The sequence below is a fragment of the Coregonus clupeaformis genome, chromosome 2 (assembly GCF_020615455.1).
Source record: "Coregonus clupeaformis isolate EN_2021a chromosome 2, ASM2061545v1, whole genome shotgun sequence".
NCBI lineage: Eukaryota > Metazoa > Chordata > Actinopteri > Salmoniformes > Salmonidae > Coregonus > Coregonus clupeaformis.
Window position 1 is genome coordinate 24417377 of NC_059193.1, and position 16274 is coordinate 24433650.

General features: G+C 43.7%; 2 protein-coding genes across 3 annotated transcripts; one reads left to right on the plus strand and one right to left on the minus strand.

Moving 5' to 3' along the window:
- Nucleotides 1–1014: 1014 nt before the first annotated feature.
- LOC121531883 (serine protease 23) lies at nucleotides 1015–6403 on the plus strand. Of its 2 annotated transcripts, none has more exons than XM_041837428.2 (2): nucleotides 1015–1691; nucleotides 4128–6403. In XM_041837428.2, exon 2 carries the CDS (start codon nucleotides 4145–4147, stop codon nucleotides 5315–5317), a length of 1173 nt encoding a protein of 390 aa, XP_041693362.1. In that variant the 5' UTR covers nucleotides 1015–1691; nucleotides 4128–4144; the 3' UTR covers nucleotides 5318–6403. The 2 variants fall into 2 exon arrangements, with proteins under 2 accessions (XP_041693362.1, XP_041693354.1); XM_041837420.2 differs by lacking the exon at nucleotides 1015–1691 and adding an exon at nucleotides 1959–2202.
- Nucleotides 6404–8511: 2108 nt separating this feature from the next.
- On the minus strand, nucleotides 8512–16171 carry LOC121531895 (cofilin-2). Its single transcript, XM_041837440.1, has 4 exons — nucleotides 16041–16171; nucleotides 11700–12010; nucleotides 11469–11545; nucleotides 8512–9441 (listed from the first exon to the last, which is right to left on the minus strand). Exons 1-4 carry the CDS (start codon nucleotides 16041–16043, stop codon nucleotides 9329–9331), a joined length of 504 nt encoding a protein of 167 aa, XP_041693374.1. The 5' UTR covers nucleotides 16044–16171; the 3' UTR covers nucleotides 8512–9328.
- Nucleotides 16172–16274: the final 103 nt, after the last annotated feature.

The following is a 16274-nucleotide window of genomic DNA, read 5'->3' on the forward strand; positions in this document are numbered from 1 at the left end:
GATACTTTTGTACCTATCCTCCCGATACAATTAACTTTTTGTACTGAATACAAAGTGTTATGTTTGGGGCAAATCCAATACAACACATTACTGAGTACTACTCTCCATATTTTCAAGCATAGTGGTGGCTGCATCATGTTATGGGTATGCTTGTAATCGTTAAGGACTGGGGAGTTTTTCAGGATAAAAAAAAAACGGAATAGAGCTAAGCACAGGCAAAATCCTAGAGGAAACCTGGTTCAGTCTGCTTTCCACCAGACACTGGGAGATGAATTCACCATTCAGCAGGACAATAACCTAAAACACAAGGCCAAATCTACACTGGAGCTGCTTTCCAAGAATACAGTTAATCTTCCTGAGTGGCCAAGTTATAGTTTTGACTTAAATCTGCTTGAAAATCTATGGCAAAACTTGAAAATGGTTGTCTAGCAATGATCAAGAACCAATTTGACAGTCCAGGTGTGCAAGGCTCTTAGAGACTTACCCAGAAAGACTCATAGCTATAACCGCTGCCAAAGGTGATTCTAACATGTAATGACTCAGAGGTGTGAATACTTATGTAAATGAGATATTTCTGTATTTCAATTTCAATATATTTGCAAAAACTTCTAAAAACATGTTTTCAGTTTGTCATCATGGGGTATTGTGTGTAGATGGGTGAGAAAAAAATATATTTAATCCATTCTTAATTCAAGTTGTAACACAACAAATGTGGAATAAGTCAAGGGGTTTGAATACTTTCTGAAGGCACACATATTCTGGAGCGCAGGCCAGGTACATCTCTGCGCGTTCAAATAACACTGGACAAGATGGCGAAAACGGACACATGCTCTCCAAACAAAGACAATGAAGAAACTTGGCGTCTTGTGGCCATGGGTTTTGAACAACAATGACAAAGAAATATAGCCTATACAACACTTTTGGGGGGAAATTATACCACCAACCAAAAGGGCACTTTGGAGACTGGAATTGCAAAGGTGCATGTGCTTGGCAAAGGTAGTGCACGTGCCTGCAGGTAGTGCACGTGCCTGCAGGGACTAATACTTTTAAGAGCCTGTAGCAATGTGTGTTTTTCAGCATCTCTTCGGCTCTAATTGGCAGGTGGCATTTGATATAGCTTTAGGCTTTTCACATTTGATTCACTCCCAACCCATGTGCCAAGGACTACTCCGGAGAGGAGAAAAAAGTTACCGTTTCACTTGGGATTTTTTGCAGCTGGAGGATACAATGATCTTGAGCTGAGGGCTTCAAAATGTCCCAATCTTCACTCTCACCATCCTAAAAGCAGATTTTTATCCAGCTGAGACATGCTACGGCTTTTGTGTACAGCTGGGGCGCTAGGACCGCGAGGGAGAGCGCCTCTAAATTTATTTTCAGTTACATTTTCAGTTATTTGTAAGCGCCTTTGAACCGAACAGCCGTTTAAGCGACTCACAGGGACAGACAGTTACATTGAGTAGGAACACAAGCCTATAGTTGACTCTCATCGATAAACTTTGCTTGGACCGAATTGATTTGGATACGTATTTTAACTGGCGACCAGCTCTCTGCGGGACTGTGAAGAAAGACGGATACCTGTCACACTGAAGAGATGGGAGGTATCTGGAGAATTGAGATGCCCGGTGGTTTTGAAGGGGGCGAAAACCTGGATAGGATTTAAACACAGACTCTGTTTAACTGTTTAACAAAAGGTACTGTGTGCATTTATTGTTTTACTCATTGTAAGTAGACTAATAATTTGTTAATAATTATTTTGAATATAGTTATAACTGGTTTGTTACCAAGAGGCCACGTTGTAAGATTACTTTTTTTACCTGGGAAATCTGTTACAAAGTATCTAATGTTGCTCCACTGGATAGGCCTACTACTTACTGTAAGTGAATCTTGCATTGTTAAACATTAACTTTAGCCACAGCCTACCTTTTCCCTCAGCCCCACTGCATTTTTCAGTAAGCTGAGTATACTGCCTCCTAGCACTATTCCTCTGTATTGGTGCGTCTCAATAGTTACAGGGCAAGGTAAACATAATCTGCTGTCTTTGGGGTCTGACAACAACCCAAGGAGTGGACATGGGACAGTACTACGATCACTCATGATGTTGGTGAATGACAAAAGACCCAGTGAGGGGCTTTCAGGACAAAGCTTGGGCCCTGCGAAGCAGGTTGTTCTCAGAATTACAGAGCCTTCACTTAAGGGTCAAAGGTGAGCTGTAGAATGCCGACAGGTTTCAGATGTACAGAGGTCCATTACTGGAATGTTTGTGTGCCTTTGTAGCTTATATAGGTGTATTGGTGCTTGTTAAAAACTCTCAGCATCTATCAGTGGGCTATAACCTTCAGTTGTCAGAAATGGGATCCAGGTGGAAATACCTAATTAAATTGACTGGAATTGAAGTGCATTTGACATTACTCTGATGCAAAGTGTTGACAGTTAGTTGAGGTCCAGTGCCTTGTTTAAGAGAGGATTCCATAAGGTTGTTAGGCACTGTTTGGCTCTACAATGTGTTAGAGCTGGAGGATCTTTCTAATGTGGGGATCAGTTTACTGTTGTGTACTTTGGGACTTAAAATGGAGGGTCACCCAAACCAAACTCACCCCTCCACAGACTTTTGGAAAATGGACTCACCATGATATATGTTGGACTGTGTTATTGCTTATTTTGTGTCCTTCATCAAGTGCTTCCTTATTATAGGTTTGTGTGGTTAGATGTATGATTCTTCTCGACACGCTATCCCACACTATCCCCAATTAAAGCTAGTCTGTTTTAGACCATGGAAATTATAAATGGCCCAGTCTATACAGACTTTAAGAGCCCTGCTACCCCAGGCCCTCTTAAAATAGATTTAGATGTGGACACATGTTAAGTACTCTGACAATGTGTTTGTAATAATGTCAGTGCAAATTGAATGGAACCCTATTAAAGATGGCTAAATGTAGATGTTTAATGTGGAAGAGACCAGGGTGTGGGGACTGCTGATAGAGAGGGGTGTAGTTGTTTTTGACTGCATAGCAGTGTAGGTCAGAGTAACCCCTAAAATGGAGTCCCTAGGCTACATCTGTTCAAGACATGAGCACCTTTGAGTAACTGTATTTTCTCTGGCTACACTATGATGATATAGAATACAGTTGTGTGGCGGGAATCGCCTGTGATCGCCCCCGCCCTTCCCCCTCTTTGTGTGGCAAATCCTGTCTGTATGTCCATGCCTCAACTTGCCTCGTTTCACTTTTAGACACCTGTCTCTTCTAGGCCACTAGAACCTGAGGGTCCATAGTTTTCAGACCTATCGAGTGCCCTTGGTCCCTGTGAGCCTGCCAAGCACGCTCATACATAGAAAGGTAGTTAATGTTTGATGGCAGGCACCACCTTGCCCCAGAGGTTTATCATAAATATGATTTGAGACACTTTTCAACAAGCTGTAATACAGTCCCCTTCAGTCCTTCTATCCTCCCACACATACACAGCACAGTAGCCAAGATTAAAAATGTTATGATACAAGTTAATTGGCAGACAAATAGGCTGTGTAACCATATGCAGTGTAATATTTTCCACCACGACTGATATCCAATGTGTGCCCCAACACCTACTTTCCATCTGTACTTATCTTGTGTACATAATCAGATGTTTCTCTCCTGAGGCTAGTATATCAAACCTCCCTTTAAGCACTAAGGCCACTAGCAGAACTGATATTTTAATGCTTGTCAGCCCCTTGTAGCAGGGTTTAAAATCAAATTTTCTGAATAGCCCACAGTATAGACAGGAACAAGAGCTGCATTGTTACCTGCGTTAGCTGATCCCGCGTGTATAGGCTCTGAGGGAGGGGATTTGGAATCCACCTGTCAGAATGAGAGTGGACTGCTTTTATGGGGGATTTCAGGTTGTGAGTGTTTGTGAAGGATTCACTTAAATCAGGGAGACAAGCCAGTGTTCTAATCTCCACAACATTTTGTTTAATTAGTGATGATCTGTTTTTAAGCGTCATTAATCAAACAGGGTTTCTGCAAAGTCCATGTCGTCCCTCGTTAATCTATACCATTCCATTCCTCAAGGATAAGTGGATTCCTTGTTTATTTTATTTTGTGTATTGTGGTGGAATGTAGATTAAATGTTGTATCTGTTTTTCATTTCAGTGTTTTGCTCAACGACCATGTCTCCTCATCCAAACTCTGGCCTGACTCATCCCTCCACCTCAGTGCTGCTCCTCTCGCTCCTCCTCCCCCTCTCTCTGTCATCCCGAGCCCTCCCTCACCAACATCCCGTCCACCTCCCCTCACTGGTGCCTCATGTACCCCTGCCCCTCTCCCGCTCTCGCTTCAGTGCTGAGACTCAATTGGACTTCACCACTCACTGCAACGCCAGCTGCTACCACAAGGGAGAGCAAGAGAGCAGGCTAGAGCACCTGAGTGAGCATCTGGCCTTCGAGACGCTCTATGCGGATGGTTCTCGTACCCTCACCACTATGGATGTGGAGGACGAGGATGATTATGAGGGCACCATCAGTGCTGCCATTCAACCATCACTAATGAGAAGACGGAGAGTTACCAGTAGGCACAGGCGTCAGAAACGACAGATCTACGGGGCTGATGGTCGCTTCAACATCCGCGGTGACCACTTCCTGTTGGACTACCCATTCTCCACAGCTGTGAGGATCTCCACCGGCTGCACTGGGGTCCTGGTGTCTCAACGCCACGTTCTGACCGCTGCCCACTGTGTGCATGATGGGAAGGATTACGTCAAGGGAGCCCGTAAGCTGAGGGTGGGCTTCCTGACTCCTCCGTACATCAACGGCACCAAGCCTAGCCAGACCCCCACCAAGAAGCACCTGGTGCGCTGGGTCCGGGTCAAAAGCACTCGTGTCCCCAAAGGCTGGATCCAGGGCCCCCAGGAGGTCAGCATGGACTTTGACTACGCCCTCCTGGAACTGCGCTGGCCCCACCGTCGGCCCTTCATGCGTCTGTCTGTGGCTCCTTCCTCTGACGACCTGGCAGGGAAACGCATCCACTTCTCTGGGTTTGACAGTGATAGGCCAGGGGAGCTGGTCTACCGCTTTTGTCCTGTGGAGGACGAGTCTAACGACCTGATCTACCAGCACTGTGATGCCCGGCCGGGGGCCAGCGGCTCGGGGGTGTACGGCCGTGTGTGGGACACGGCTCTGGAGCGCTGGGAGAGGAAAGTCATCGGCATCTTCTCTGGACACCAGTGGCTGGAAATTGACGGGGAGAACCGCGACTACAACGTGGCTGTGAGATTCACCCCGCTGAAGTTTGCCCAGATCTGTTACTGGGTGCATGGGAACCGAGTGGACTGTAGCCAGGACTGAGGAAGAGAAGGGGAGACGGGATGAACTAAGAGAAGATGGAGGCCATGACTGAAAAGTGATTAAAGTAAGCACAAATTCCCTTAAAGGAGATGTGGAGAGGAAATTACTCCCCAACTCATTCTGTAACGGGCAAGAGCGAAACTGGATTTAATCCTAATAAAGATTAAAAATCTACAATACTATCTAAGAAAATAGGACTGCTAAACCTCCATGCGCCATAACATGTTTTCCTTGGAAAGGCGTCAACCACTGTGACTGTCCCTTACTCTGGAAAGTGCAGGAATGTCCCTTTCCCTCAGTGAATGTTAATTTTTTCTGTCTCAGACGTAACTCGGTCCTTTGTCGGGGTCTATGCCTCCTTTCTAACACTGCTGCTATCATCACAGCAACTTTCTATGCACTTTTCCTCCTGGTCAGCTTCACAACACGGAGTCGATATTTCCACTGTATTAAACAGAACCACTTTTATTAGAGGGAAAATGAAAACACTGATCCTTTCCTTGCATGCTCCCCGTCTCTCCTGTTTTATAACTGTGGTAGGAGCCTTTCATTTTCTACAATGTACTGACCAGCTTTAGCCAATGGAGGGAAGTACTGGACTTATTTTCTTTGTATATATAATACTCTGCCATTGTACTCTATAATACCGCGACCGCATGATTTTCAACACTTAGGATCAAATGTATGGGTGTGGAGTTGAATTTACAAAGACGTGGTGAGGGGACGGTTTATTTGTTTAGGTAATGTCTCCAAGAATGTGAACGATTTTGTTCTCATTGTATTAGAAAGACACCTGTTAAAAGGCATACTTGTCCCCAATGATCCACAGAGGCATACCTAGCCACACTGAAAACATACTGAGCCTCAATACACCAAACTTGTCGAAAAGGCTCAAAGGTATAGATGGTGAAATCAATAAAGGACATTCTAAAAACCTAGGAGGGGGTTTCTTACTCTGAATGCTGGCAGCATATCCAACTTGCTTTTAAGCGGATTAGGGGGGGCAGGGAAATCAGAATGATGGTAATAATTTAATTTTTTGAAAAAGCCTATATCTATTTTAATAAACTGAGATTTCTATCATGATTGCTTGTCATAGTTCTTGTGTTATGGAAACCAGCGGGTATACAAAGAATGACTTGCTACTGTAAAATGGAATCCACTTTTCAGAAGTGGAGTTAGAGTGCCCTCTTGTGGTCAGTATACAAATATATTTAGGATGCATGATGCCAGTGTCTCTTTATATATACTGAACAAAAATATAAACGCAAGATGTAAATGTTGATCTCAAGTTTCATGAGCTGAAATAAAAGATCCCAGAAATGTTCCATACGCACAAAAACCACATTTCTCTCAAATGTTGTGCACACGTTTCTTTACATTCCTGTTAGTATTTCTCCTTTGCCAAGCTAATCCATCCAATTGACAGGTGTGGCATATCAAGAAACTGATTTAACAGCATGATCATTACACAGGGGCACCTTGTGCTCAGGACAATAAAAGGCCACTCTAAAATGTGCAGTTTTGTCACACAACACAGTGCCACAGATGTCTCAATTGGCATGCTGACTGCAGGAATGTCCACCAGTGCTGTAGCCAGAGAATTGAATGTTCATTTCTCTACTATAAGCCGCCTCAGACAATTTGGTGGTACGCCCAACCGGCCTCATAACCGCAGACCACGTGTAACCACGCAAGCCCAGGACCTCCACATCCGGCTTCTTCACCTGCGGGATCGTCTTGAGACCAGCCACCCGGACAGCTGATGAAACTGTGGGTTTGCACAACCGAAGAATTTCTGCACAAACTGTCAGAAACCGTCACAGGGAAGCTCATCTGCGTGCTCGTCATCCTCACCTGGGTCTTGACCTGATTTCATTTCAGCGTCATAATTGACTTCAGTAGGCAAACGCTCACCGGCACGCTGGAGAAGTGTGCTCTTCACGAATGAATCCCGGTTTCAACTGTACCGGGCAGATGGCATGTATGGCGTTGTGTGGGTGAGCGGTTTGCGGAAGTCAACGTTGTGAACATAGTGCCCCATGGTGGCGATGGGGTTATAGTATCGGCAGGCATAAGCTATGGACAACAAACACATAATTGCATTTTATCACTGGCAATTTTAATCTGTGACGAGATCCTGAGGCTCAATGTCATACCATTCATCCACTGCCATCACCTCATGTTTTAGCATGATACCCCATGTTGCAAGGATCTGTACAAAATTCCTGCATACTTACCAGACATGTCACCCATTGAGCATGTTTGGGATGCTCTGGATCGACGTGTATGACAGCATGTTCTAGTTCCCACCAAAATCCAGCAACTTCACACAGCCATTGAAGTGGAATGGGACAACATTCCACAGTGCACAAACAGCAGCCTGATCAAATATGTTGAGCTGCATGAGGCAAATGGTGGTCAAACCAGATCCTGGTTCTGATCCACGCCCCTACCTTTAAGGTATCTGTGACCAACAGATGCATATCTGTATTCCCAGTCAAGTGAAATCCATAGAATAGGGCCTAATTCATTTCAATTGACTGGTTTCCTTATATGAACTGTAACTGAAATTGTTGCATTTATATTTTTGTTCAGTGGTATTTTTTAAACCACTTTAAAAAGGTAGACTCAACGAAATTATGTTGCCACGAGCAGCACAACAGATATTAAAAAGAGCGATATGCAACAAATCGCTCTGACAGTACATGCGCATGGGTTCGCTTCACGCCTTTCACAGCGTGGTAGACAGGGCACCAAAACAGCGCTTCAACGCCCTTAGATGGTGTGGAAATTAACCTACTACGCAGCTTTCACTTTCTGCATTTTAGTCATATCGCTTATTCTACCTTCAATTTGCTTATGTTTCAAAATTACAATTTCTAACATAAAATAGCTAAATTAAATAAAGTGGATAGTTATGGCACAGAATACTAAGAAAAAAACGAATTCCCCAGTTACAAATAAGAAACATCACCACAGTGGCCTCATGTAAGCAGGTTGCTGCGACAACCATTCAATTTTTTTTCAATAGATCAACAGTACTCTATCGTGACAATTTATGCAGATGTATTAACCAGGCCACTGTGACTCAATAGGAATCAAGCAAAAACACAGCACATTCATTTGAACAGGATAAATTATCAACCTTATTAGCTTGCCACTCCTCAATCACTAGACGAAAAAAGGTGCAGTAAAGTTACGCGTTTAGTGCCTTTTTATTAGAGACAAGGAGACCATACAAAACATCCACCATTCAATACCAGTCCAAGTTCTGAACACAGGCTGTTCAAATACGTCGCTCCCCATCTTACCTTCACACTACCCAATTCAGACTTCTAACCCCACCAGATCCTGTTGTTTAACAAGTATAAGGAATGTGTTAAATTATTACATCAATGCCATGTTTTTTACTCAGAACTGGAAACTCTTCAAACGTTTTGGAATTTGCATGTAAAAAATAATAATGCAAACGTGTTCCCCTGGAGTAGGTTGATGAATCTTGTGCAAATCGATCAAGAGTAAATTGTTTTGTACTACACCTAGTCTCAACTACACACTTAGAAAACTTAACTAAAAGTTTGGCAAAAAAAAGTAGTTGTATAATTAAGAATATTATCTTGCAGGATTCAATAGTTGGAATTGTAGAGTGGTTGCCCTGTCCCTTTCTCTGCCATCGTCATTCTAATGGAATCCAGAAAGAACAAAACCCTGTCCTCAAACATTTACATTGTGTATTTAGTCTTCATAATCATCCTTCATCAATTTTGTATTAATTTTTTTCTGTGTATTTTGTTCATTTTCATTGTGTTGTGTGAACTGGAATGACAGCCTGCAGTTGTGGAATTTGAAAACTGTCACTTTCACCCCACCCCCCTCCCACAACCCCCCTCCCCCCCAACAGTCCCACAAATGATCCTGGTCCTGCTCTGCCCCGCCTCCCAACCATATTGGAATGAACAGCCAAACCCCTCGGATGTGTCTGGCTTCAGTTGAAGCCCGGGGCTAGATTTATATAGGGCTTCCTTCCAGGGTGACTACCGATGAGCCTCCGAGCTTGTCTGCAAGGGTGCGTCGGTCCTTGATGTCTTCCAAACCGTTCACTTGCCACTCATGTTTGATACCTGAAATAAAAACGGAGGGGAAATTTAGCGTCACATGGGAGACACAGCATAGTTTTTTTGACAAATGTTTTAATATTTAAAAAATGTCCCCCTATAAGGGGTTCAGATCATAGACCATCAATAACATAGATCCATCCTCCCACCCCACCTCCAGGCAACCAGAGAAAACCCTCCCCATACCACCCCTTCCCTGTAGGCGTGAAATTAAAAAAATAGATATACATTGAGTACACAAACGATTAGGAACACCTTCCTAATATTGAGTTGCACACCATAGCTGACCTAAGTCGTAAACATATCAAAAATGGAATTTCCTGGTAATGTGTAGGTCTTTCCCATCTTGGAATGTTCTCAAACCATTGCTGTCCATGATATCGGTAAGGGTACAGATTCCACATTTGGACCATTGGGGGGGATGCAAAAGGCCACCCTCCAGATTGCAAGGCATTGTAAAATATTGGAAGATGGCCGTGCCATTTTGATTCCCAGTTACACTGTATTTCAATTTTGTGAGCAATAATAGGACCAAAGCGTAGTTTACATTGTTTAAGGGATATATCAGTGAAGACCACCTCTTCCAGGGCAATATACTCAGCCAGAGGACGAAGGAATCATGTCTAAACCAATTTAGGACGGGACGAAACCCTAGTACCTGGAAATACAACTTAAAGTTTGGTACGGATAGTTCTACATCTTTACATCTTTCCATCTTTGCAAGTGTGTTAATTTTATCCGGCCTCGCTTATCTTGCCATATACATTTTGAGACTGCACTATGGATTTTATCCCAATAGCCAGAAGGGGGAAGACATGGGAAGCATTGAACTACAGAAATTCAGCCATGGCAATATTAATTTTGACAATAGATATTCTGCCTGTTAAAGCAACAGGGATATTTGTCCATCTACTGAGGTCAGATTGAATTGTTTGAGCTTTCTGTTAAAGTTAGACAATTTATATATCTATTCCCAAATATTTAAAATTGGTAACAATTGGGATTCCATAAGTAGAGATGGAGACCTCCATCGGGGTCTTAAGAGGCAGTAGGGCTTATTTAATAATAATAATAATAATAATATGGCATTTAGCAGACGCTTTTATCCAAAGCGACATACAGTCATGTGTGGATTTTTAGGTATGGGTGGTCCTGGGGATCGAACCCACTACCCTGGCGTTACAAGCGCCATGCTCTACCAATTGAGCTACAGAGGTTAGATTAACTTTATACTGTAACTTGAGATTACGCTGAATTTGTCTATGATCTTCAAAGCTTTTGGGAAGGATTGAGATACAAATGTCCAGATAAAGAAAGATATCGTCGGCGTATAATGAGATGACGTGATCCGTAGAATTTAGAGATATTGGTGTAATTTCTTTCGATTGTCAAATTGCCTGGGCCAGGGACTCCATAGACAAAAATAGCAGAGGTGAGATGGGATCACCTTGCCTGCTACTTCTAGTTATTCTGAACGGAACAGTGCATGTATTGCCCGTTATTACTATAGCTAAGGGATTTGGCATATAGTCTTTTAATCATATTAATGAAATTGGAACCAAGTTCCTTATGTTCCAAAACGGATCAAAGATATGACCATTCTAGTCTATCAAAACCTTTTCTGCTTTGAGAGATAGAACTGCCCAAGGAGCTTTGGTTTCTAAAGAAGCATGTAAGATATGTAAAAGATTGAGGTTATCTGAGAATAATTGTTTAACAAACCTGCTTTGGTCCGGATGTACAAATTTGGGTAAGTAAGTTGAGACTACAATTTTTGAAAATAGTTTAATATCTGTGTTTATCAAAGATAGAGGGCAATAGTGAGAGTACTTGGTGGCATCCTTACCTTTTTTAAATAAAAGTTAAATTGCTGTATTTACATCCCTTCCAAATGAACCTTTGCATATTAACACAAAGAAAAGTATGTCTTTCAACCACACAGAGCTGGAAGCTTAAGCAAGGAGATGGCATTTAATGTTAAGAGAACCCAGAGCCCAATAGGTCTCTTCCATCTGCAACTGTCAGTGCCTCACCTGTGAACTTCTTCTTGATGGCATCCTTTGAACTGGCGTAGATCATCTTGCTCTTCAGGGGAGCACCATCTGGGGCCCTGTGAGGGAGGGGAAATGGTTTAACTAATGTCCTGAGTGTAGAAGTCAAGTGATTTAATATTCAACAAGTGACACCATACAAGAAAATGTACGACGATGCCCCCCTCCTCAGCCTGCCCCCCCAGTCTAGCCAAGCTCCCCCTCTCTCCTCACCAGAAGATAAAGACCAGGTCCTCTTTCTTTGTCTCCTTGGTCTCATAGGTGGCGTCGTAGAGGGCGTAGCGGCAGTCGTCTGCGGGCAGCATCTTGACAAAGTGCAGGTAGGGGTCCTGGACGGTGACGCCCACGTCTCCTGTTAGGATCTCCTGACCCTCCTCCAGGATGATGTGCTTCTTGTCCTCACTAAGGCAGAACAGCACTGCCTTCTTCCTCTTCTTCTTCTCATCCTCGTTAGCCTGCAACTTGCGCACCTTCATCTCGTTGAAGACTGTGATAACATCATCTGTCACTGTCACCCCGGAAGCCTGCGCAGAGACAGACAGATAGAGATTAATCATATATGCATCCGAGGGATGAGGGAGAAAAAAAGCTGAACATTGGTCTGCAGCAACCCAGGCTTCATGAACCATTCAAGCCAATTTAATCAATAGCGACTGATCACAAAAAAAAAAACTCCAGCTCCAAGAGGTTATCCAGTCCTAATGGCCAGCACAGGAGTGTGACAGGACAGAAAACACTGATAGAGAAGAAATTGGAAGGGGGCCTGAGACTTATCACACTGCAAGAATGCACCCTTCAAGGATAGCTGATAAAGGCAATCGATAGGGAGGTAGCTGCACAATGACTTGCAGTTATGAACGACTGCCCATTGGTCCTATGGGTGGGGGGCCCCATAAGCCAGACTGCAATCCTATGTTTCTATGACCTCTACCCACATGATCAGTCAAGTTAATGGGGACTATACGAGTCACCATCCATGGCATTGACCAGAACAGCATGACTCAGAAGGAGTGGCATTTAGAAAAAACGGAGGGCTTTTTTAACCCTTTTCCCACCCCCCCGATGAGTAAGAGGTGTGTATTGGTAGTTTGCCACTGCCCGATAAGGGCCAGTAAAAGGTAAAAGGTGTGGCTCTGAAGCGGCTCAAAGGGGCAGATAAAACCAAAGTTACAAAAGGGAGGGTTTTTCCCCTCCTCCTATAAAACTAAAAGTTTACAGGACGTGAGATAGCCATGCCATGTAAGTAACTGCTGTAAAGAAGCCATGGGAGTGAAGGTGGGGACAGGAATCAAGCCTTAGAACGCATGGGTCGGTCTCAGACAATGGATCCTCTGTGGGAAATAAAAACAGGCCACATCCCTGAGTCACAACAGCCCTATAAACCTCTCCAGTCTTCTAATTTCCATTAGGGCATTTTACCCAACAGGAATAACGTCAACCCATGCAGGAACCGGGCAGAGGATGCGACCAAGTGTCAAAAAGCTTGCTGTAACATCCCTCCCCATCTGGAAAGGTTTTGGCCAATCCATTCACCCCACCTTCTGCTAAAATCAAGTAGACTAGACATTCCTTTCCTCAAGTAAAGCCACATCCATACAGCAGAGGAAGCTTCCATTAAAAATGGCGCTCCTGGCCTGAGAGTCGCTTACATTTACGTCATTTAGCAGACGCTCTTATCCAGAGCGACGCTTCATGCCTTCCAGAGCCCTGCCACTGTGTAGTGACCCACTTTGAAGGAATTTGTGTGTGAAGGGTGTGGGCATGTTTTCTCTGGGCGTGTTGATGGCCAGGGCCTGTGTGAGAGAGACCACATTGGGCTCAGGATCTAATCTAGTGATGAGCCCAGAGAGTTTGGACACACATTTGGATTAGTGACGTCCTGAACAGGAGGGAAATGACTGCCAAATAATTATAAAGCGCTGCCGGGGCAGACTTCCATGGCAATCGTTTACTCTAGGAAGGGCAGGGGCCCCCTACCGAGGGTGAAGAGGCCAGTGTTTGCAAACAGCAGCAAATCGCCATGCAGCTTCACTAAATCCTGCCATCTTCCAAAACAATGAGCACTCCTTTTATCATTCTGAGAGCTCTTCAGACAATGCATGTTTCTTCACACTGCAGCAAGTCACATCACAGACTAAAGAGCTGACTTGGGATACCTGTGTGAAAAGACCAAATCCATGGGCCAGTGAAGATTATACCCTTTTAGTCCCTCCATGCAGAAATCATATTCTTCTCTGAGCAACAGAGATCCTTTCCTTCCTGCCATAAAATACCCCGGAATGTTGCCAAAAGTCAAGGTTCAAGTAACTGCACAGGATAAAAAAACACAGCCATGTCAGGTTCCTGACTGCAAACCCAAAGGTAGCTCTGGAGACTAATCTTCGCTTCTGCTGCACTTCCACCTAAGACCTAACTCACACCAGTCTGTCTCTAGTGTTTTATGTTAATGTTGCTCTAGTGTAATTGTGTTCACATCAGTTGTGACACTAAAGACTTTGGGCGAACAGAAACAACAACCTCTGCATCATTTAGACAGTTGCTTTGCTGGGTGTTAAATTCACAGTAAGCCATTGTTATGTATATGCTAACTGAAAAGTACCAGTGGCCTGGCATTGGGCCCCAAGTCAGAGCAGGTCCACTGGAGCCATGGCCCAGTGAGTCACCTAGCGTTGATGGAAACAGAATAGTCTGAGCCTTTTGGGTAAAACACTGGGGTAAATATTAGATGGAAACGCAAAGTAATGAGCCTTTCTGTTGTGAAAAATGACATCAATATGTTTTTATTCCAATTAACTTGAAATGAATTATAAACAAAATCCTTCACCAAGTAGCTGTAATGAACAATAAATAATTTCACCCAATGATTTTGGTTCGTTTTTCCTGCAGTGTCCAATCGGTCCAACTGCACCCATAGGGCACTGAAGACTACTGTGGGCCCTCGGATACATAGCTGGGCTTTTTTACGACGGAACCGGCTCTTCCCTCAGCCATCTCACTACTCGGCAGGAACAGATGCCAATCGTGTTCAACACAGTGACCATTCATTCATCATATACAATACAACCAACGCATTGATGTCATGTTGTAATACATTATTCATATGATCAATGGTACATGATAAAGGCCCAACAAATGAACAGCAAGTGGGAAAATAGGATAGCTCTAATCAGTCGAGTAAATGTAATGTAATCGAGATTCCCCCCAGAAATGTCATAGAAATGCTAAATTAACATTAAAGTGAATCTAATGTGTAAAGCATGACAAGATAAAAACTGGAATGTGCGCTTCCGTCCAAGCACGATGTTGATAATTCGGCAAGTTTATTCAGGGTTAAGCCTACCTAGGTGTGAGTTACACATTAAAAACGAATTGTTTATTGAGTAGTAGGCTACAGTAGATTGATTTGGTCGTTCGCGAGCATCTCGTGCGTTTCGTTCCGACGCACCACTTGTCAAAACTTGATGCGTAGAAACCAGGAAGAACGTCGTGCCAACGACAAAAGGCCCGCATGCAAAACCTTTAGCTAGTGATAGCTCGCGGAATAACGGTGACACCCCTGACTATTTTTCATCTTCGTCTGATTTTGTTATACCCATCACTAAATAAAGTTACTCTGGATAGACATTTAATAGCTAGTTGGCTAATGTGTGCAGTAGTGAAAACGTTAAAAAATGCCCTTTGCACCAAAAACCAGGGTGGGGCCATGAATGCAGTGGTCGCACATGTGCACTATATAAGGCAAAACGATTTCGAGAAAATACCAGCCCGCTAACTCAATTATTTTCACGTTGCAAACATAGCTAAGTGCTATAATTCAAGCTAACGTTAGTCAATTGGCATGGCACCTGCGCACGATAGTTAAAAACCAAGGGACTCGTGCAGACCAAGACAAAGGATGTGTAAATCAAATTAACTAGCGTCCTAAATTGCTAACGTAGCTGCCTACGGTATGCGCATGCACAGAAAATGCACTCCGTTAGCTCTGCTAACTTAGCTGTTAGCACCGGCGAATACAAATCCAGACAAACAGTTACTTAGCTAGCTAGTAAATTCACCGGGAGAAGTAGCAACGGGCAGTACTAACCAGCTAGCTAACTTCACTTGATAGCATAGAAATATGCCGATGAAAGCGACTGCTACTTGCGACTCAACGTGCTAGACTGTGCATTAGGCCTTACTCAATGAAGGGGAGGAAGGAAATGGCGCCAGTTGTTTTGGGGTCGTTTCCTTTCTATTGTAGGCGATTAAAACGGCAAGAGGAGGCGAGCAAACACCTGGATAAAACAGGCTTTCGGGGAAAGGCCAGTCACCTGAATGATTAAAAAACATTTTACTACCATCCAAGATTCAACTTCCAACTAGCAAACGTTCCTGAACACAGGATAGCAGTCACAGCTGACCCGACAGGAACAATCTGATGCTGTCGATTTCATCTCAAAATGAACTCGCTGTTCATTAGCTAAAATACAGTGCTATAAGACAAAACACACTCCAATGATAAGGTATTTTCAGTTATATGCCACAGAGCTAGCTTGTTGTTAAATGTAAACGTACCATAGCTGTCTCTGAATTGGTCGGCGTCTGGATAGAAATTGAATGAGCTGTGATGCAGTGTCTGTAATATCTCGTACACGCTTGATACACCACGTGGACGCGCTAATCTGCGCGTGGTTGTTGATGGGGTGGGGAGCGCGAGCATCTCCAGGAAAAAGTGTTCATGAGATTTAACGTAGAGCATGGTGGGAATAGAAGTTCTAAACCCTTCTGTATAACGTTTCATGTTTGTCA

Coding starts and splice junctions, on each gene's coding strand:
- LOC121531883 (XM_041837420.2), top strand. CDS start 2,106: ATGACAAAAGACCCAGTGAGGGGCTTTCAGGACAAAGCTTGGGCCCTG. Junction 2,203..4,127: donor CCTTCACTTAAGGGTCAAAG/GTGAGCTGTAGA, acceptor TTTTCATTTCAG/TGTTTTGCTCAACGACCATG.
- LOC121531895 (XM_041837440.1), bottom strand. Junction 11,546..11,699: donor GACCTGGTCTTTATCTTCTG/GTGAGGAGAGAG, acceptor CCTCCCTCACAG/GGCCCCAGATGGTGCTCCCC. Junction 9,442..11,468: donor CATCAAGAAGAAGTTCACAG/GTGAGGCACTGA, acceptor TTTTTATTTCAG/GTATCAAACATGAGTGGCAA.